This window comes from Typopeltis vanoorti, chromosome 3, assembly GCF_054136105.1.
Source record: "Typopeltis vanoorti isolate ZY-2024b chromosome 3, IOZ_Tvanoo_1.0, whole genome shotgun sequence".
NCBI lineage: Eukaryota > Metazoa > Arthropoda > Arachnida > Uropygi > Thelyphonidae > Typopeltis > Typopeltis vanoorti.
In genome coordinates, this window is record NC_143551.1 from 87856452 (window position 1) to 87880998 (window position 24547).

The following is a 24547-nucleotide window of genomic DNA, read 5'->3' on the forward strand; positions in this document are numbered from 1 at the left end:
ATCGATTCTTTCATGACAAACGATTTTCTTTTACGAATGTTAATATCATATCTTTTGTTTAGTAAAATTTTGCCAGAATAATATGAAGCTTAGTGTCACGTTATTCTGTATAAACGTTCTCATATCCGGAAAGCACCAGAGATCCATAATTAAGTGAAATAACCATTGGTTACGTGTTTAATCATGGAATAAGATGATGTGAAATATTAAAAAAAGTAAACTAATGGCAGCACTTGTTTGCTGGTCTCTTCATCAGTGGCTGCCTATAATTAGTGATAGACATGGGCCAGCTATCTCTAATTGGCTACTAATGGAGATTGAACTACCCACCCAGTCTCTAAAAAGATAGATAGGGTATAAAAGCCTCGTCTACTCCCTTCTTTCCCGTAGTCCTAAATGGACCGTTGGGTCACTCATGGCTAGTAGGTGATATTCCTTGTTAACCTCCTCCAATAATCTCGGTCTCTTGTTCTTGATGTCAGTTGAGAAAGGGAGGAATTTTTCCATTTTTTTGGTGTTATCAGTCCATTTTAATCGAGGTCGGTCCCTAGCTCTTGATCCCGGAACGATTCCTTGTAGTGCTTGCTTTGTAATGCCATTAGCCCTCTCCACATGTCCGAACCATTTCATCTGTCTTCTTCTGATGACTGTCAGAATATTTTCCCTTTTTCTTCCATCTATCGAATCAATCAGTTTTCGGACATTTTAATTGGTTTCGTGAGCGGTATAGGGAATTCTCAAAAGTCTTCTGTAAGTTTTCATTTCAAAAGACCTCCTCTCATCTTCCCTCAATAAAATCTAGGCCTCACAACCATACAAGCCTATAAGGAAATAGAAGGGGTTAGCTGATAGTTGATTTTATGCATGCGTGTACTTAGAAGAGAAAGCGGAAAAAGAGTTAGAGATAATTTATTTGATTTTTATAGCACATGTCTGAATCCTCTTCCTGTATGATGAAATAATTGCGGCAAATAAAGCCACCCAAGATAAACATGGTAATAGTGGAGTAAATAAAGACCGTAAGACAGTTTGACGAGGTGGAGGAAAATACTATCATTCATGACAGGTGTGATTTACATTTGTGTATGGAACACCACTTAAATAAATATCACTTGAACAGAAGTAGCAACATAGTAGGTCGCGCACTAAAATGTGTCCTATTTAAGATACTAGAAAATTCTAAGAGGCGATCCTTTGGTTTGGCATTTAAATCTAATACTGTTACATAGGCATGTAGTATCATTCGTACTATTACTACTAATAATAAATAATTACTAATATGACAATAATTATGTTACTAAGGCATGTAGTAAACCACTAATTGTCACCGTTCATAGAAATGTATCACGTGGTACATTTTTCATATTAACAATCAGTAATCAGTATCACGTAGCTTAGTATTTGTAAAAAGGAGCCCCTAAAAGCCTCTAAATATAATTGTGCCTTGATTGAAACATTTACTTTGAGTAAAGTAATCACGAATATTTCTGTTTTTTTTCCAGAAACAAAAAGGTATTTTTTTATTAATATCTCTAATTATCATGTGCTGTTTTCAGTGGGCATATCATCTGACTTTTATTATCATATTTTAATGATTATAATGAAATGTTTCAATATAATACTCTTAATTAAATACTGCAGATTTATCGTACACATTGCTTTATTTATTTAAAGATAAAAGTTTATATCGAACAATAAAATTATTCTCTTTCGAAGTTTTATTTCCGAGAGATTGAAAAGTAGACCACTGACATCACTATTTTACTTTTAGCTAACGGTGAATTCCTGATTATTTTACATTTTTTACATTTGCAGAATCTGTCGTGATGTTTAAAATGACAGAACTCTATATTGTCCGATGCACAAAGCAATTTTTTGGCAGTTTCTTAGAACATGATCAACCTTCAAACTATACGGATCACACTAAGAATGTCATGGGAGAAGTTGCTGATCAGTCTCGCATTGAAACTTCCTTACTCATAAATCCTTTCCTTGTGACCTAAGACAGTATCTCCCTGGGAGTGTTTTTAGAGCTTCAGAGTCTATTTCCATTAAACTTCGACAGTTAGAATGAACAACTTCTGAGACGACGAACACAACCAAACTGTAACGATAAATTTTTCCCCAAGGCATTCGCTCGTTGTTCGTTGTCCACCTGTGCACTCCGAAATCCTAGTTGATTTGTACTTATACGACGTCATTTCTTTCCGTAAATCCTCAGGCGAACAACCTATCGAAAAGAGAAGTGACCCGGATGTTCAAACATGGTTTGTTTTTGCTTTGAAGCAAATGAAATGCAGGTTGGCATTCTTATTGGAATTCCTTTGATTCCGATTTTATTCTTCTCGAAATCATTTCGCTACTTGAAATATTCATTGTCTATTTCGCTACGTTTTTGTACAATTAACATAAATACTGAATGCTCCCTGCTTACTGGAGGCCTGAAGTGGCTAGAAAAAGTTCCATGTTTCTGGGTTTCTAGATCGTAAAAAATGATTAAAAAATACGAAATAAATTACAAAAATTATTTAAAAAAAGACAAAAGAAACCTTTTTAATCGTCATTGGTTTTTGTTTGTAAAGTATTTATTTATCGATGAAAAAATGTGGTACGACCAGTATCACTTGCTAGGAAATATTTATTCTCGATGTGTAAATCCAAAGGATAGTTAATATTAGCTGCAAACGAAACATTGATATTTAAGTAAAAGTCATCATGCGACTTTCAGACGGGTCACATATTATAATATTGTTCCCTGTATTTCGCTTATTTTTTCTGTTCTGCGTTGCATGTAAATACCTTTTCTTTTTTTTTTTTTTTTAGTAGGGATATAATTTTCCGAGGGGTCAATTAATTAATCAATTTAAATTAGTTAATTAATTAATTAAACGGTTTAAAATCACTTAATAGCTGCATATTCACACTAACCAAAGGATTTCTGTGTAAATTACAGCGCCATCTATAATAATCACCGCAAAGGTGAACTAAAACTCTTCTGAAATGTAATTACTAATTCCTGCTTCAATACCACTGTGATCTTCCTCAAATTCTGACAATCACTTGAGGATTTTTTTTTTTATTATTACTTTAAGTTTTCAGTAATTAAAAATTCTTTAGTTTTACCAACAAAACACAGAAGAGAGGAGGATTAAGAATCTATATTAAATTAAAATGAGAAGCAGATCGAGTAATACTATGGAATTGGATATAATACTTTCAATGAAACAAATAAAGTACGAAATATTATTTCACTTTAGAGTTTCAAATTTGATCTGAAACGCCATGAACGAAATAAGTATAAGATTATTATTAAATGCTATGAAACACTAACTATTCTTAAATATAATAAGACATTTATAAGAAAAATTCTTCATTTTGTTTTCTTATAATAAAGTATGTAGTTTTCTAAATACAACTTTAATTTTTTTTATTATCTTGCTAATAAAATGAACATTTTCTTAATGATATTCAATTCTAGAATTATCCACCAGAGAAAATTGGATATCACAATGGAATACCGTGTCGAATCCGTTATAAGAAATGCACTGGTGTTAAGTTAGAGGCAACTGATTGGAGAGAAAAATCAGTCATTGAAGAAAAAAAGTCTGGGACGGTTTGCCTGAAATGATTCTCGCTTAGGGCTCAACTGGCTTTAACACTCTCTAATTGTGGGCTTTTATCTGCATGTTTACTTAAGTACGTGAACGAACTTCGCCTGTGGGGGTTTATTTTATGAATTTTAACATTTCATTTTGATTTCAACATGATTTCACAGCTAGCAAATGGAATTATTTTGTTGACAATCAGCATTAAGTTGCTACTACATAATCAAGTCACCGTAATTTTTAAGACAAAACTATTTTGTTCCAGAATGCTTGATTCTCCCCCCTCCCCCCAAATTCCTATTTGTATTTGTATCTCATAGATCAAAACCAAAATATTACTATATAAATTAAAGCAATTAACATAAGGCATTTAAAAATAAAGTTAACAGACTTCAGAATTCTATTTATCCCTGAAATATATGGAAAAGCTGTGAGAGAGTAAATAAAACTGCTGACATTTTTATTTATTTATTAATTATTATTCATTTTATTTTATTGTTTTTATTTATTTATTTTGAAAGCTTGAATCAACTTTCTTTATTTGGTATCTGTTTGTATCTTTATCTTTATATATTATATATAATTTTTATTTGTATATATTATAGAAATTATATGTCACAGGAATATATTATTACATATAATAATTTAATTTGTATAATAATTATAGCATTAATTAGAAATTTATTTTCAACATTTACCTTATTCGTTTCATTTTGACCTTCTGACTTAGGATTGGGAGAGAGGGGACCGTTCCAAGTAGGGTTAGGATGGTGATGGCGATTTGAAGAAGTGTTAGTTCCTCCGTAGCCAGGGTTATGGGGAGTGGAAATTGACCTGGTACTCTCTAAATGACTGTGTGATCTGGGATTCGGATTATGGCTGGAGCTAGATATTTCTATCATTTAAAAAAATGGGAAGAACATAAACTAATCAAATATCTTAAGGTAAGAAACTAAAACTAGAAATGGGACATGAAATGATTATTTTGAAAATTACAAAAAAAAAGTATTATTATGACCAAAGCAGAATATTGTTCGAATACAAATTAAAAATCGTTTAATTGGCTACTTTGTCAGAAATATGTTGAAAAATAAAGAAATGTTTAAATAAGAAATTATACATGACTGTTGAACTATTCACAGGTTTCAGAGTGCACCAGATGTGGCATAGGTATTTATGGCATATCTGGTACACTCTGAAAGATAAACAGCTAAAAGTAAGTGCAATTTACAGATACAACACACTTACACATCATCTCCTTAACGTCCTCGGCACCACTCTGCCATAGATATTCACCTAACATGACTAACTTCTATCAATGAATGTCATACAGTTTCCAAAAAACTGTTCTCTATTGCTTGGAAATACAGTATTTCGGAACATATTCACCAAAAATATTTAAATCAGTTTTGTTTCATTAACAAAGTTCGACTAACTAGAATTCGCATTGTGTAACATACACATTTCGGAGGTTTAATGGAGTATTGACAGCACTAGGAAAAGATTACAAACTAATTTTAATGCTTACAATATTTAGTATCAGTCACTGAGACATCTTCAGACAGTACAAATAACACTTGTGACACACACACACACAAAGACAACGCAATACTTAATAATGAAACAACTGGCTGAAATCAAGAACCCCATCCTCCTTTAAAGCTTACACCGAAGCCCGTAATAAATGCAAAAAAAAAAAAACAATCAACACTTCCAAAACAGAGTTCGAAAGAGCAAGAAGCAGGAAACTAGCAGCCTGTCCAAACGGCAGCCGATCCTTTTTTCTATCGCTAAAGCAATTGGCCGTAATTTCTGCCCAGCACTATTCCCACCCCTATCACACCCCGATGGCTCTACTGCATCATCACTCACAGAAAAAGCCAATCTTCTAGCCTCATACTTTGCTTCAAATGCATGCATAACTGACAATGGTAAATATCCCCCAACCATTCCAGACACCAAACATACAATGCCTCCCATATCCCCATAATTCCTCCGTTCACATCCCTTCACAGTTCACCTAGAAACAAACAGAACAAGTTTCGTTTCCTCTTCCTTCATCCCTGCAACTGCTGCACTGTGGAACAGTCTCCCACCTGCTGTGTTTCCCAAGGAATAAAATTTAAAATCATTCAAATCAAATGTAAACAAATTCCTCCTTTCCTAACCCACCACCCATACACGGTGCTAATGTACTATTGGATGACCAACCAACCTCCTGTGTATGGGCTCAACATAAAAAAAAAAAAACTTGGGTGACTCTAAAGTCCTATCTAGGTGATAACACACAAACATATACATTATAATTCAGCACTCGCGCATCATTTAATAAAAAGGTTTTCGATCTTAAAAGTTCGATCTGAAAATCAGTTCCACTCGTTTGGTATATTAATGATATTTAAGAATTACCAATGGAATTTCAGAGCTAACGTTGAGAACAAAAAAAAAAAAAAAAAAAAAAAAATTCCCTATTCAGTAAGCGAAGAAAAGCCGAAACGGTATAGTACTCACTATATGTGCAAAGTAATTAAAAAAAAAAAATATATATATACATATATATATATTATGCACATACGAGAGAGAGAGAGAGAGAGAGAGAACAGCAACACGCATTTAGTACTACCCTACATGAAGTAATTAAGTTTCGGTAAAAGCGGATGTTTTCTCTTACTTGAACAGAAGAAAATCCAGAAACAACTTGGGTAAAGAAAAGTATACTTTATATTCTAATATGCTAAGTACTCATATATTAGCAATATTTTTTGAAATTAAAAGCAACAAGAACATGTGAACTTTTTTTCTTTTTTTTTTTAATATTAGCACAATTTACGAAGAAAAGTCGACTAAAATTGCAAACCATTACCAGCGAAAAGCTGAAATTCAGAATTACTTGCAGATTACTAAAACACTATGTGCTTCCCACATTTGAGAAAATGTCGAAGTAAATTTTCAGGGAGAATAAATGAGTTTAGGATATTTAGAGAGAAACAAAATTTGTTCTTAAGAGCAAGAAATAAATGACTTTGAAAAAAAAATATAAACAACACGTAAATAAAACTAAGAAGCTGCCATTTGTATTGTCCAACTTATTTGCAAAAATGTAGAAAAATTTAAATGGCAAAATAACATGAGTTTTTATGATCTAGTAAAAGTTAAAAGAAAGGGCACTACCTAAGATTAAATTTTTTAATTTCTTGCACAGTTCAGAGAGAGAGAGAGAGAGGGAGAGAGATGACTTATCTAAATGAAAAAAAGACACTACAACGTAGCAATCTATTATAACCAAAATACTTGGTGGTGATGAAGAACATCTCCCAGAGATTGAATGACGTTCATTGATGACGTTCTTCAAAGAATGTAGTAATTAATAGAGGGCAATTGGACCACAAATATTATTCTCCATCAGAAGACTTAATTCCATTCATGTTCGAGACTGGTTTCGTGTTTTTTCACGAGGAAACCAGAATACTCGGAGAAAAACCAACCTTCATCCTAAGTCCAAGAACACTAACTCATTGCTTTAAAAAATAAAAACAAATGAATTGGTGATCATCACTACTATTGTCAAGTTGACATGCTTCGAAATTCCTCACCCTATATACACTGGTTGAAAAGAAGTAAACGGACACTATAGTGTGTGAGGAACAAATAGTCATTTTTTATTTTGATTATTGAATTAATTTTTAATTTTTATTAATTTTATTATTTTTACTTTAATTATTTTTTAAATAATCCAGAAACCCTATTCTAGAGACTAAACACGAAACATTTTCAACCCACTTCAGGATTTCAATAAGCAGGGGAGGGGTGGATCACACACCGAGCGATGAATTCATCTCCTAGCTGAAGACAATTACAAACATCTATGCCCACGGATGATTCGAACCAGCAGCCCTGTTGGTTAGATAGCTGATACGCTAATTATTCAGCCAACTATCCAGCCAACTTGTACCAATCAAATTACTAATTTGTATCTATTTTTTTAATCAAATTGGGTTCCCACATTGAATTCGTATCGCATTAAATTTTAAATCCCCACTTCTCTAACCCTTCCGAATTTTCAAGTCTTTTAAATTCCCCAAATAACTTATCCGAACAACTGACTGGTCTACTCTTAAAAAAGTCAGAATAACGAAATGATGGTGAAAGGTTTCAGAATGAAAAAAAAAAACATTAAGAACTTTGAACAAGAAACGAGAGAGAGATAACTAGAATATAAAGGGCAAGGTTACACATTTATTTAAAAGAAATGATTTAGAAGAGAAATATGCAAATTGTGTTACATCGAGAACCACGTGTATTTCATCGGCCAACTTGTTTATTTTGTGGAAATGAAAACTCCTATCTCGTGAGAGAAAAGTTAATAACAAGTAAAGGTTTGAAAAGCGGGACTTTCTTCCCACAAAACACGCAAATAACCAGCAGAGCACAGAATTAACAGAATATACTGGCTTTATATAGCCTTAGTTGCTTCGATCGTAATTCCAAACAATAAAGCAACTTTTAAACACTGAAGGTGAGGCTTCTGTATGACCCTCTATCTTACCTTAGGTTGAAAAATCTTTAACAAATGCCCTTCACAGGAACATTTATAAAGGTTACAACGGGGAGAGAGTAAATGAATTAATAACTACCAGAAAAGTAAATGATATTTTTCTGGAGACCATCTTTTACCTTTGTGAATGAAAGCGATGCATCTTGGATTTATCAGAATGTTATCTTAACTTAACACAATCTTTTATCAAATCCATTGCATGGATTTCATAAAAGTCCGAATTTTCATTCTTTTTTTTTCTGCTTTTTGACTGAAAATATCGCTACGAAGCAATACTAAGTCGTCATAATAGAAAACTTCCCATGAAACAAGAATATTACAGTGAAATGTGTATACGTCATTGCTGAGCAGTACTGTGGAATAAATTTATTTTTTCCGTGTAACATCTTCAAAGCATTCTTGGCTACTTAAGACTACTGACGGGTTCACAATACGGGGTGATTATTTCATTGTAATTTTCGTAGTTTCCGAGCAGTCCATTGATGACATTCCGAGTTTTTAACGTGCGGTCTTACATATTTGAACATGACTCAAATAGAAGAAGCCACTGCATAATGCCAAAAAAAGACACCATACAGTGATGTAATAAAAGCAAAAACACGAGCCTTAATGATCACGTTATCACTTCTTAAGTATAGCCAAATACGCTTAAAAAAAATTGTCTACGAATTCTTTGCTGTTATGGTATTATGGCTGCACACTCTCTCATTTGCTTTACATTTTACACACTGTTTGTCTTTCTGACCGCCAACGTCAAGAAAAAAAAATAAAAAATAAAACTTACCATTTTCTGGTTCTAATGGGGATTGCAGTAATCCATCTGTGTCGTGCTCGTGACGATCAGTTCTTTCGCGTCCGTAATGCCCGCCTCGCGAAGACGTTCCCGATGAGTGATGATGGTGGTGGTGGTGGTGAGATTCGGAAGTGTGATGACCTCCGCTCATGCTTCGAGTTGATCCGACATGGCCGCCATCATTGCCGTCTCCTCCTCTCCCCCTCACCCCTAATTTTGGACTTCGTTGATGCTGATGGGTTGAACTACGGGGGTCAAGCATATTGAAGTCACTAGAAATGGTAAAAATGGAAGAGATGCTTAAAAATATCTATTAGTTATTATCGTTAACCAATATAGCGGGTTCGTTCTTGGTGGGCAACGTTATTAACAGTATTAATAGCAAGAAATCCGGTTTGCTTCCCAGTCAAACTACTGGTACTGGAGGGGTAGAGCGTACCAAAATTTATTTGTTGTAATCAAGCGACAGATAAAAGTTTGTAGAAATAATTTATTCGTTTTATTGTTCAATTTATTAATACAATTTATTTTGATAGATTTAGTTTTTTTATTTAATTTTGATTTTATTTATTGATACAAATTTACTATTTGTTTTAAGTAAGCGTTCAAGTGCTAAACATTAATAAAAATTTGGCATTATAAAAGTGCTGTAGTTAAAATGTTATCGCATTATATCCTTTATTCTGTACGTGCTGTTCTTTATACTTGATTTTACGAGAGGGCGCTTCAGTCTGCAGCAAACGATAGAAGGTTTCAAAGTCAAGTACGTATGTAATTCTTTTTACATAAAATGAGAATAAAATTCAGATTAATGTTATACAGAATGTATAATCTTTTTTTATTGATAAACTTGTGTAAAATATTATTGTTATATTATCAGAAAGAATGAAATGTTTTCATTTGTTATAATGTTCCTTAAAAATGAAATAAAATGACAGGTTAGTAGAAATTCTCTTCAAGCTGATCATCCAGTTGTAACAATATGACTCAAGTCATAAATCATTTTCAACCTTTCTGTAGCATGTACAAAATGCCCATATTTTAAAATTGCATAAAGGCAGTTTTATGGTATAAGAAAAATATATTATTGAATGAGTATCTTTGAGCGGTTATTATGTCCATTATATTTATGACGCTTAATGAGAAATTTGGTAATAAACAAACCCTTATGGTATGAAAATATTTTAATATTTTTTATTCAAGTAAAGAATAGCAGTTATTTTAAAATCAGTATTAATAATTAGCGTGCTCATATTTTAATGAAATGTAAATGGACTTACCTTCGAATAACAATTTCGACCTCATCCCCAGAAGAAGCAATAATTTTCTGGACATCTTCGTAGGTTTTTCCCGTTAAAGGTATCCCGTTCCACTCTAGTACTTGGTCCCCTGAAAGGAATGAAATCATATCATCCCATCAGTATTAAGACATTTATTTTCAGACATTATAAGACATTAAGATCACCCTTTTATTAATCTGCTAAACTAGAAATAGGTTTTTTTTCGGTGATGTAATACTGCATGTGTCTCAGTTTGCCTCATGTTATTTCATATTGATTTTGAAAAAATAAAATTAAGGACAGAAACTTTAAAATTACAAAATAAATGACTAAGTATATAGTTCGTTGATCTAGAGAAAAACGAGTTATAAAAGTATGTTATAAAAACTATATTATTCGTTTCTGATATTTTGAATAGACTCAAATAACTTGACAGAAAATATGCTTAAATTTAGAATTGATTTTATTAAGTATCCTGAACATTGAGGTTCTGTAAATCCAAAATATTTGGCCGTGACAGTGTAATGTTAAAAGAATGTGATATTTCTATCGATTATGTATGTTCTATGGCCTGGTATTCAGTGATAAAAAAAAAACGAGTTTCAGGTAGGAAAATCTTGTCGCTTCAGTATGATTAGCAAATCCACCTTCAGTTGAAAAGTCCCTATAAAGTTTCTTAGCATTCTAAACGGGAATCGAATCCAGATCCTTCACAATGAATATGAAGTCTAAGGAATTTTATCGTTGACTAGTGTTCGGAAGGTTACAACATGAATAATCACTTGTTGATGATTTGGACTGAACCAAATCATCAACAAGTGATATAACCAACGTTTAAGCAATACTTCATCATTACTTCTTAAAATAAATTATCAATTTTGTTTGAAAAAAAAAACAATAAATATGCATACCAATATTACATTCCAAAAAAATGATATTTCCGAGAAAGTAAGGCAAAACAAATCTCTTACGGAGTCAGGTGCTTTGTATTATAGACAGATAATCTTTAGTAGACAGTCCGCATTCGGAAAAGCAACCAATACCACACCACTAGCTTTAGATCATTATTGAACACGGGAATTTCAAAGTGTAACAAATTAATACTCACCTTCTTTAACTTCTCCTAAAGTCTCCACCACACCACCAGGGTAGATTCTTGCCACATAAGCCCCTATCATCCCATTGCTCCCCGGAATTTCTTTTCCCCCTACAACTTTCATTCCAAGCCCATTACCTGTGAAATAAAGAGACCACACAGTCGGGAAAGATAAGATCTTAAATTAGGATGCAATTTCGTGGAATAAAATTTTTAATTCTGAAATAAATTTAGCATTTAATCTTTGATTAAAGATCTTAAAATATCCAAAATAGATGTTTATCTCTATATTTTCTCTTAAAGTAAATATTATTATTATTATTATTATTATTATTATTATTATTAAGTCACCTAGATTATCCATATTTATTGTTATCACTCCTTCTAATAAAGATTTTTTACTCATATTGCTTTAAAATTTTTGTCAGTTTCAAATTTATCAATAATAGATACTAATAATATATAAATTACTGAAATCAGTTTAACAACTTTGAAACTTATGAATGAAAGCGAATAAATTTTCTCAATTTTGGTGCATCTTGTTTACACCGATTTTTATTTTTTATAAAATTGCAAACTGAAACGAAAAATCACAGAAATGAACGAAAATGCTTACCGCTTACAGACCGATCTTTAGGATCACGCGTTAAAAGAATTCTTTTTACTGGGAACTCATACTTGTGTGACGTCTTGGGGACGACCGAGTTCTGTCAAAAAATGAATAAATAAAAATACAGTTAAAATCATTAAATTAATTACACTATGCAATAAACAAAACTACTGTTCATGTTACATAAGAGATAATTCTCTAACAATTTTAAGGAAACTTTACGGTTTTAAACCTATCAATAAAGTTTTACAAGGATTTTGGTATCACCTGTGCTTTCCACTCTGCTTTAAATTATTAAATTAGATGTTCATTCAGATTATTAGTGCTTTGGCTGCTTTTAATATATATATATATATAAGCAGAAATTTGAAACGTTTTTATGTCACTTAAGTTAAGGGGATAATAAATCCCTCATTATTTTAAAGCCGGATACGAAACTAGGAGATCGAAATCTAAGAGTTTCATGCCGAAGAACTATCGGCGAGTCCAAGCGTAAGTCCACACCTGGGTAGTGCAACTGCGTTTTACATTTTGAGAAAATATTAAGGATGGTGATAGAGCTTGTGCCACCTTTGCTCCGAGTTGCCATGGTGTTCGATCTCCGAGTTTCGTATCCGGCTTTAAAATAATGAGGGATTTATTATCCCCTTAACTTAAGTTATGCCGCCGGAAAAAAAAATAGCCTCTTGGCTCTTTATAGTAGTTTTTATTTCACGTTTACGTCCAATAATGTGTTTGCCTTCATGAGACAACGATTTATTAAGCCGATAAGCCGAAATTTGAAACGAAATTTGTCACGTTTTTATGTCACGTCTTCATTGTTTTGAAACGTCCAACAATGTGTTTGCCTTCATGAGACAACAATTTTATCGTTTCAGGATTACAACAATCAAACTCATTGTCGACCATTAGAAAACTACGTGTTAGTATTCATTACTGAAATTAACATAACGCGCATGTCATGACTGATTATAGAGTAAATATTTTATTTTCATTTCGTGATTTTGAATAATTAAAGTGAGGTTCATAAAGAACCGGCCTACCAGCCCGGAACTCGGGATGTTGGGCGCCGTAGGGGGAAGAGCCCCCCCCTAGTGTGTGTGTGTATATATATATATATAGCTAGCAGTCAAACATGGGGGATTTAACCTTACTTTTAATCCACTAAGAGGAATTCGAATGCAAATGGTAAAACTGGAACGTAATAGGAATAGGAATAGCTCATAAAGAAATAGAGTTAGTTACAGATTAAATAAAAGAGTATTTAATATTGCAATAATTATAGAAATAAAGAGAAATGAAAATGATTCTTGGAAACTGAGAACCTTCATGTAATATATAACAGTCAATAGAGACCTAACAGCACAGGTGGGGATTGTGGTTTGGTTTCATAAATCTATTTCAAAACAGATAAAGGATTACAGAAACTAGAACGAAACAATAATATAAGCTAGATTAAAAACAGGAAAGTGAAGATGATAGGCTGAATTCTGTGAATTCAGTGCTTATCTTTATTATTATGTAATTAAAAAAGCACATAATAAGAAAAAAAAATTAATCGTGTGAATATGAGAAGCAGATTTCAATGTCACAACCGGAAAAACAAATTAGTAGCTGTATAAGCTAAGAATTAACAAATGTTTAGATATTATAGAAAAAGTGAAGAGAAAAAAGAAAAAAAAACCAATACAGCAATAAATGAAAGTCAGGAAAGATCAAAAATTGTTAAAAAGGAAAGATTTAAAATATGGGATAATGAAACGAAGGAAATAATCAAAACTAGTTCGAAACAGCTGTTAAGTCAGTGAAACCGTATCAATAAAAGGCGAATATATAGACGCTTAGGAGGCGCCTATGTCTTTTAAGTAGTCTGCACTAAGGCAACTCGTGAATGCAGGTGAGTATATTCCCGTAAGCTCTCTGGTGAACTTATTTTTACGAAACTTTCATAGTTTCTGCATTCGGCTTTGAAATAATGCTGAATTTAATACGCACTTCACTTATATAATCAAAACAAGTTTGGATTTATTTAGAGTATTTAATTTGATTTTGATTTAAACAGATGGTTAAGTCTGAAAGATTGAAAAATGAAGTAAAATACGAAAGAATAAGAGGGCTAAGAGAGGTCAGAAAAAGACAGACTCATGTAAAATTTTTATTTTTGGTTTAGAATACGACATATATATATATATATATATATATAACATAATTCATATTAAATTTAGAACATTTAAGTACAGATATTAGAGAAACAGTAATTATAACAGTCAAATTAAATTTCTATTCAGAATTCTGGAATAGCAATAATTATAAAAGAAACATCTAGCAAGTATATAATGGAAATGAAGTTATAACAGTAGAAGAAATTAGAAATTATAAAAATAGATCACAGGAGATAACTTCAGCCCAAAATTATATAAGTATGTAAAAATAAGGTTGAGAGAGAGAGAGAGAGAGAGAGAGATCATTTTTGAATAAAGTTTATTTCAACAAGAAATCCATCAAAAGAATGAAAAACGAAACTGTCAAGCAATAATCATTCCTATTTATATAAAAAAAGCTAATAAAGAAGACCCTGAAATGGTAACATAAGCATTCTGAATTTTTATTACTAAATATAAAGCAGAATAGTAAATGAAAAAAAAAAACTTATAAGCTATTCAAAAGAATTTATTCTCGAGGCACAAAATGGTTTCAGAAAATGACGTTCATGTATGGATCCATCTAAAATTAATACTAGAAAAACGAAGAGAGTAGAATCTGGAAACTCAGACATGATATTTATTGACTTTGAGGGAAAAAAACGTATTTGGAAAGGTAAAATGAAAAACATTCTTTAACATATTACAAGAAAGACAAATGTATTCTGAGAGCTTTTATAAACACGCATGAACATAATGAAATGCATATATATGATTGAACTGGAAACCAGCATATTGGAGAGAAAACGAATGAGTCAGGCAGAGAAAGGGGGGGGGAACCCTATCCGCAACTCCATTTCATATATGTTTAAGTGGAATTATAATAAAAATGAAATAGAAAACTCCGTAGAAGAGCCTTCGTAGCTCATTCGGTAACAACGATGCCTTTTGGTTGGAAAGACCTGGGTTTAAATCCCGTCTAATTGCGGGATGAGATAGTCCTTTATCAGGGCTTTCTCATCCGGCAAACCATCCAGAAGAACGTACGTAGTTGACCGCTACTATACAAATAGGATTGATCATCCTGTCGAAGCATCAGTTAGTTTACCAAGTCAAAGTAAGGTACTTTGTCTTGACAGACTATTGAGCCTAGCGTGTAAAGGATGATGATAAATTCTCAAAGTATTGAACCATCCTGTGATGCGAATTTAAAATACTCTTTTTTTTGCAGATAACCAGGCATTAATTACTGATTTCGAAGACAGACTCAGAAGGCTATTTTAAATCTAAAGGAACTAGTCTGTGATTTCGTAATGATAATCTCAAGAGAAAAACAACGGCTTTGGCAAAAGAAATTTTGAACTAGAATAATATAATAATAAATAACACAATTTTGGAATAAGTTACAGTAATTATTTTATTTATTTAGATGCGAAGCTGAAAATAAGGACATAAATTTGAAAATGACAAAATCCTAAAAATCATATGTAATAAATTCTGTGATTAAATCTTTAAAAAAAAAAGACAGACTCGGTTAAAAATCGATGATACGCGCTAACCAATTACATTTTATGTATGTGAAGTAAATTTACACAATAAAATGTAAAAAATATATGAAAATATATTACTTGCAGGTGAAATTAAAATTATGAGAAAACAGCCACGTATACTCCATTTGATTACAAAAAGAAAGGAAGAAATAATGAAAGAATTAATCCAAAATCAACAATAGAGAAAATAAATATAAACATTGGATGATGGATGCTAAAAGAATAAAAATAGAAAGATTGTCGAAACAGTACATCATCTGGGAAAAGAAGACCAGGTCGTCCATTGAAGAGACTCGTTTACAGCTTCTGAGAGCAGAACAGCCATAATAAGCCTAAATCTTTGCACCATATGATGATGGTGATGATAATTTAATTTTACTGACTACTTGATGACTTTCGTGGGTAGTCTCTAAGCGACCTAATGAATGGTATCTGTTCAAGCTTGCCAACTCTTGTTAATCATCACAGAAAATTTTTACCAAAGCAAGATGTCGGATTTTAAATAAAGGACAAGACCTTGTTAATTTAACTAATGTTAGGTACAAACATAACGATATTTGGATATTATCACCCTAATACGCCCTTATGGCTTATTACATAAGTCATAAAATTATCAATGCCTTTGCTAATTAATTTTATTATTTTTAATATTCCATCATTTTAAAAAAAATATCGAATTAATTGGACTAATTACCGAATTAATTTGCAAACTGATTATGTTTTTAAAAATTTTAATATATATATATATTTTTATTTTCAATCTGAATGCACTAGAAAATTATTGGCTTCAAAAACAAACAGTCGATAGTGATAGGACAAAAAAAAATTCTCGTCAAAGAAATGCTGGAAATCACATACAGTAGGTAGTCTAAGGGTGAGATAATTTAAAAGCCTTTTCTGGAATCCAAACATAAAACATTCTCAATCTACTTAAGGTGTCCAATAAATAGAGTAGTGGTGTCAGTCAAGGCGACAAAACTTGTCTACTGCTTGCTTTTATTAAAACTTTTAGTAGACGAAATTGTGGTGTAAAAGGCTAAAAACAAATTCTTAGAATGTGATTCGGAGAGTTCGTTGATTTAACGTTAAATTGAATGATAGGCCGTAGAAATCATCATTTTATTTTCTGGAAGTTTCATAATCCTAGAAATGCGATAGCATGGTCGCCATTACGTATAAAAACGAATCATCCACAAGTTCTGGTGTTATCATCATTCACCGATACAATCGAATATAGAAAAGTTATGATATTTTTTAAAAACCTAAGTACAATGGCAGGTACTTTTCTTTTATTGAAAGTAGAGGTAAGATACTTCATTTATCTCTCAGAAAATAGTTTCTGTTTTGAAAGAATATAATTATATAAGAAGAGTGAACATTAAGAAAATTTGATTCTTTGAAGCGTAAACATTCAGGCTAACTCCGTTACGAAGCTGGATAATATTATGCCCCTCAAGTCGAAAAATTACTTGCCTCCTTCTTTTTACAGTTTAAGGATGATCTTAGAAGAAACTGACAATAAGTAAAGTAATATTTTTGTCTGCCAACTCTCTACAAGAAATTATTCTGCAATTAGCATCAAAGAATGATGTAAAGCAAGGCCACATAAACGTCTCAGGGCCATCAAAATGCTTTTATGTAGTTCATAGTTCATCCTAGTTTGAATACATCATTGGATATGTCGCCTTAGCAAGTGGTAAAAAATTGCTGACATTCTGAACATGCGCAGAACTTTTATGATTTGTTTCATTCTGTGCACAGTCATTTGTCATCATCCTGAACTCACATCGGAAGTTTCTGACCTATTACAGCCATTGAAGCAATGTGGAATATTTTAATTGAATTTAAGCATAGCTTAAAAATATAGAAAGTTGGACTCTCCCTGCCCTCTCTCTCTTTAAAATGGCTCGGTCCCTATTTCAAGTGTTTCTTTAGAAAGAAAGAAATCGGCAGTCAGTGCGAATAACTACCCCATCGTCTTCAGTAATTCCTTTTAGTTTTTCGTTCTCTGTTTCAAGTATTGGTCGTCGTGGTCTTTGCAAAAAGAGTCAGCTGTTTGTAATGTTCAAGCAATTGCGTAAGACCAAAACCGTTTCCAAGGTTTTCTGAAGTATAATATCCTTGAAATAAGTGGTGTTCGATTTTCAACTAAATCCGTCAGCAAGGAAGAAAAAGAAACGTGATTTTCTTTTGCTTTTCCTCCAAGATAAATGGACAGTTTTTTTTTTTCTTAGTTGGAGCGAATTTACGAACAAATCTGTTTTTAAGAAGCAAATCACTTTGTGCAGCGATTTCCATTTTATAGCAGTAGAAGTGCTAAGATGTCAAAAGATCTTGGAAGATCTGAAATCTCTTTCAGTATTCAAGGCCCACTCTTGTGAATTTAATTCATGGTTAGAATAAAAACATTGTATCAAAAAACACGGAGATAATTACCACCATTTGTCGTCTCAAACAATTAAATCAGAGAACGTGACGTCATATTTAACGCAGTGGAGATGTTGATTCCTTTTCTATTTTTCTCAAAATCAAATGTTACACAAGATCCGATTCAGGTGGCAATAAACAAGAATTATTATACTTTAAAGGTTCCTTTATTTTAACATCCTTTAATCTCTCTATGCTATCTGAATATACTATTATTACTATTACAGAATATTCCTAAATTTAGTTCACTTTCACCTTCAAGGAATGTATTACAGTTGGTTTCGTGCTCACTAATAGAAAATAGAGAAAACGAGGAATAAACGGGGAATTGAGAAAATGGGAATTTCCCAGAAATAATACCTATAGAAAATAGAGAACCTCTGTAACTTAGTTGGTTTAGATGAGCACTTTGGTACTAAAGATCCTGGTTCGAATCCCTTCAATAACGTCCTTTATAACGACTTTTTAAACGGTGAGTTAGCCTGGATCGCAGATCTACAGACATAAAATGCTTGCCCTTGAGGAGGGACGTACTGGCTGCATTAAGTTTTGCCGTGACCCCTAATTAGGGCATTCTATCCATCCTACTAGACAGAAGGGTTGAAGAAGAACGGAAACTCCTTTTTTCATCACAGAAAATGAATAACAATCAGTTCATTATATATCAAAATCAAGAATACTCCCAGTCATCCTAAGGGATAAAAATCATTGGACATCAGTTGTTACTTTACTCCGAACTCTAGAAATATCGTTTACGAAAGCCACTAATACAGAAGAAGGAATTCGCATCCAGCCAAAAAAAAAAAAACTTCCACCGATTACAGACAACTAAGAAAATTTCTGGATAATAGCAACCTTCCCTACCACACATTTGCACTCAATAGAAAAGAACCTTAAAGTTGTGCTCAGAGGGCGTAACAGAGTCCATTACAACAGATGGAGTACAAGCAGATCTCCAAGAAAAAGACTTTAGACCTACAAAAGAGTCAGCCGAATACATACAGCTGATAAAACCCCATATCCTCTAATATTGGTAGAGATCAGTAAAGACCATAAACACATATACGATCTTCAGACTATTTGTGATTTAGTCATAAAGACTGAATCGCTAAAACATAAACAAATAACGACTCAATGTCATCGCTGTTAAAAGTTTGGCCACTCACAGCGCTGCTTCAAAGCAAATTACCGATGTGTTAAATGTGGTGGCAAACACGCAACAAATGAATGCCAAAAACTCCAAACCCCGCACGCAACCAGCAAAGTGTGCAAATTGCGGAGGTCCACACCCCGCAAACTATAGAGGCTGCATAGCATTTCCTGAAAACCAAAAGACTCAACTCCAAACCAGTAAACCTATAGAAGAACGCACATCCTTCCATCAAACCACAGTCTCCACAACGGACGGAAGGACGTATGCTGTAGTAACAAGACCAACCTACCTAAAAGACCCAAAGCCCAAACCAAACCAGTCACAGCAAACCAAGAAACCTATCCTACAGAACATAACAAGCCACATAGGAGAAATACTTGCTGAACTCCGGCAAACCAACCCAACTCAAGAAGCCACGGATATCATCGCCACACTCAATCACTGCTTATTGAAATCCTTAATGAATAAGGCTAATAGAAAACCTAAAGCATTACAGATTGTCAGCTGGAACGCAAAAGGACTATCCAACAAAATGCAGGAACTACAGGAGTTCGTAACAGAAACCCAAGCAGATATCATCTTTATAAATGAATCACACCTTCGTCCAAGTGACAAGATCAGAATCAACATTTATAGCACTTAGCGTACAGACAGATCCTATGCAAGAGTAGGAGGCACCGCCATCTTTTTCAAAAGAAACATAAAGCATAGTACAATAGCCGAACCCCCCGAGGAACCGAGCCAAGCAACGGCCGTCCAGATGTACTTGATATAGCAATACTAAAAAACATTGCGCACAGCTATCAAATACAAGCAGTTAACGCCTTAAGTTCTGATCACAGCCCCATCATTTTACAACCAACCAGGCGCCATACAAGATCTAACAGAAAACGCCACCACCTTTATAAATTGGAAACAACTACCCTCAGCTTTCCAGGATAATATTGGCCCAGTTCCACATATAACATCCACTAAAGATATGAAAAAGGGAGTGAAAACCTTTGAAAAGCAAATACTAACAGCAATATCACAGGTAACAAATATAACAAAGTGCACCACCAAATAAACTGCCAGTGGACATTAAACGTCTTATCCGTGAGAAAAACGGATTAAGAAGACAATACCACAGAACAATGGATCCCGTAGATAAGCAAGCAGTTAACAGAGCAACAAACCATGTTCGGTATGCTCTAAAGGACTACCGAAATCAACTTTGGAATAACAAAATACATCACCTAAACACTGCTCCTCTGTGTTTAGGTGATGTATTTTGTTATTGTGGAGAATGATCAGATCACTTCGTTCGAAGAGTTACACAATTCCTCCAATTCAAGGTGAATATAGAGTCGCCTACAATGATGAAGAAAAAGCAGAGGCATTTGAAGACAGCATAGTCTTTCTAAGCTGTCTGCAAATGCCTCTGCTTTTTTCTTTATACTCCCCAATTATACCAACATAGATATAAACTTCATAAGAAAAATTCACACACAAGTGCGTAAAATTACTCAAACGCCTTATTCCAATCCAACAACAAACCCGTATCACCAACAGAAATATATGAGATCATAAGAAAACTAAACAACAAGAAGGCTCCGAGTCCGGATGGAATAACGAACAAGGAGCTCAAACTACTGCCCAGTGAAGGGGTTATGCATCTGGTAGCCATCACTAATGCTATCCTTCGGCTAAATTATTTTCCAGAGCAATCGAAGATTGTAGATGTCTTCCTAATTCCAAAAGCCGGGGAAAATACACAATTTCCTCATAATTAGACCGATCAGCCTTCTATCATGTGCAGGCAAGATAGCCGAACGCGCCATCAAGAGGCAGCAGATAACAACCACGTCATATACAAGATGAGAAATTCGGATTTAGGAAACATCATTCCACAACGCTTCAAATTTACAGAGTCGTTGAATACATCAGTTGAATACATCACACGAGGATTCGAATTGCACCAACACTCTGGCGCAGTCTTCCTGAACATAACACAAGCATTTGATAGAATATGGCATCATGGTCTAATTTTTAAACTACATCAAGTTGGAATCCCATTACCACTAGTTCTACTTATCAAATAATATCTGAATAACAGAAAATTTAAAATAAAACTCAATGGAATCAGATCCATAGAGAGGAGAGTCACGGCTGGAGTCCCTCAAGGCTCTCTGTTGTCTCCCCTACTGTTCTCCATATACATAGCAGATCTTCCCAAGTTGTACCCATCCATCACCGGTCTCTATGCCGATGACACAATTATCATATCCAGATCCCTCCGTCCACATCTAGCCTCAAACAAACTACAGAGAGCAGTCCACGAATTAGAGAATTGGTTCAAAAAATGGCGTATCGCAATCAATCCAGGAAAACGCTCTGCAGTACTTTTCATCAGACGTAAAGAAGAACCGAACATAAGCATACAAATGTTTGGAAAAGTTATCCCTTAGTACAACTCTACCAGGTATCTAGGATTTCATCTGGATAAGAGCCTAAATTTCAAGACACACATAAATAGTGTCTCCACCAAAGCAAGTCAGACTATTGCACAGCTATATCCACTTTTGAATAGGAACAGCTTCCTAAACATAAACAACAAAATTCTCCTCTACAAATCAGTGATAAGACCTCAGATAACTTACTCCTCACCAACTTGGGACACACGTCTAAACAGAACATCCACAGATTGCAAACAATCCAGAACAAATGCCTAAGAATGGCATTTAATGCCCCTGGGTTCATCAGAAACCTGCAGTTACACCAAGAAGCCAACCTTCTAGATATCAAGACCTACATGACAGACATTGCAGAAAAATTCTTCACAATCACAGATAATAACCCAAATCAACTAATTCAACAGGCAGCGGACTACAAACCCTCAGATCGTTTCAAATATAAAAAACCAAAATCCGTCATCGCAAGAAAAAACTAATACAGCTTACAATGCTCACAATGAGCTGGTAAATTACCCACAATAATCCCCTCACACACAAACTAAAATCAGATGAAGGGATGAAGAGTCAAAGACTCGGTCCATCTCCCAAAGAAGTTCCAAATCACAGTGTGAGGGATCCTGACCACGCGAAAGGTATGGCGAGCTGTAGCCAATCAGTTTTAACTGAGGCTCGTCTATTGCCGTTACCCAGCCATGACTAGAGCTTTTAGCTCAATAACACATCATCAACACAGATTTTCTTCAATCAGATGACGGGATAAAGAGTCAAAAACTCGGTACATCTCCCCCCCCCCAAACAAAAATGTGAGATTCTTATATAGGATATTATATGATTTCATATGTAGAGAATACTATTGATAATATATTATAAAACTATAGATCAGGGGTGGGCCAACTGCGCCTAGCGAGCCGCATGCGGCTCCCGAGACAATACTGGTTTTCACTGCCATTTTTTCTAAACTTTTATATTAATAATCTATAGTAGTATAGTATGTACCAATATTAGAATATTTTATTTCGTAAATGCTTTAAAGATAACAAAAACAATTTTGAAATTTTACATTTTTAGCTTTTAAATGGTACTGGCCAAAAGAGTTGTTAATGTGGTTTTTATTATCGTATTTGGTTGGTAAAAAGTGTTTCGATATTTTATGGCTTGTGTCGCTCCAGCCAAAATTAGTTCCAAAAGTGACTACTATGATCGCTGCATTACCCACCGCCTCTGTTGCCTGGACTCTGCGTCATCACTCTTCATGCAGTACACACAAGTTACGCGCTTGTGGTGGTAGCGGAACATAACTAGTGAATTTTAGTGTAGATAAGTACTTTTTTGATTAATAAATAATTAAGTTTGATTTTAGTGAAAGTTATAAAACCCTTGTTTAAAATAACTGAGCAACAGAAGAGTATAAAACGGAAATACGAACAAGAAATGAGAGTGTTTAACCAGCAATGGGAGGATGATTTTAACTGAAACAATACGAAGGATTGTTTAAGTATTATTTCAGTAAACTGAAACATTACGAAGGAAACTTAGAAACACTTTATAATGATTTTGAGAATAGGTTTGAGAAACTAAAATAGTTAAAGCCATGTTTTGAATTTCTTGTGAATCCTTTTGTGAGTGATCTTATCACTCACAAAATGGATGTCCTGTTGTTGCATCTTTTACTGCGGTTGTTGCTTCAATAGAGACAGAGCTTATTGAGCTGCAGGAAGATGTGGGTTTGAAGCTAGTACATTAAAGTTCATCTGTAACTGACTTTTGGAAACAAATACCAGCAGCAAAGTGTCCCAATCTTCAGAAAACTGTCTTCCGACTACTCTCTGTTTTTGGGAGATTTCATTACAGAGAAGAGAGATTCACTGCTGTGAATCTCTCTTCTCTGTAATGAAATTTGTCAAGTCAAAACATCCTGCTATCCTCACTAACGCCACCTCACCGAGCGTCTTAGAACAGCTTTGACATCCTACCAGCCAGATTTTAAACTATTAACTGCACAAATGAAGACTCAATCAAAGCCTTCAACGAGTTAGATTAAACATATTCTTCTTTGGTGAGTTGGACTACTATATAGTTGTATTTTTTATTATTTATAAATACAATTTTAAAATAATATTCTCTGCGGCTCTTGAACATTCAATAATGTATTATATGCGGCTTTTATTACCGAAGAACTTGCCCACCCCTGCTATAGATAATGTTATAAAACTGTTGATAATATGAAACTGTGTATATATAATACACATTGTAGTATATTATGAATCTATCATTTTTAATAAAAGAAACTATTAATTATTTCTTGGGCTATTAAATATTATTATTATTATTATTATTATTATTATTATTATTATTATTATTATTATTACTGCTATTTTCTGCCTTGAACCAAAATCTGGCAATAACATGTACTTTACGAATTACCAAAATTCATATTGATATTTAAAAAAAAGTAACTGTATTAGATGTTCATGGTCGGTATTATGTTTTTGAAGTAAAAAGGAAAGACGTGGGTTCGAATTCAGTTTATGACAAACGTTTATCGGGAGATTTTCAACTGAAGGCGAGTTAGGAGGGAAAACGGAAATTGAGCGTTTTCTTCTGAACGATCGCAAAACTCGGGATTCTCATCCTGTAACCTAGCCAGGAGAATACACACACTTTACTAACAAGAATATTACTAATCATTTTATCCAAATATTGTGGTTACGAAAGCCAGTCTTGGAAGATCATGTGCCTTCAGAGCTAGTAAATACCGTGAATATTATTATTATTATCATTATCATTATTATTTATACGAATACTATACACTTTTAACAATCTATTTGGTAGGTTATATAGGATGTTCTTCTTTCGGCTTAATTGACAAAATTAGACTTACAGA

The 24547-nt window shown here is 33.5% G+C and overlaps 1 protein-coding gene across 1 annotated transcript in view; it reads right to left on the reverse strand.

Annotated features, from left to right (window-relative positions):
- Positions 1–9606: 9606 nt before the first annotated feature.
- The window catches only part of LOC150108359 (uncharacterized), a 165779-nt gene continuing 150838 nt past the window's right edge, over positions 9607–24547 (reverse strand). The window contains exons 12-15 of the mRNA XM_090390451.1: positions 11946–12036; positions 11342–11467; positions 10234–10342; positions 9607–9730 (exon numbers count right to left, since the gene is read on the reverse strand). Of these exons, the coding sequence (XP_090246577.1) occupies positions 9607–9730; positions 10234–10342; positions 11342–11467; positions 11946–12036 (450 nt within the window). The remainder of the gene's footprint in view (positions 9731–10233; positions 10343–11341; positions 11468–11945; positions 12037–24547) is intronic.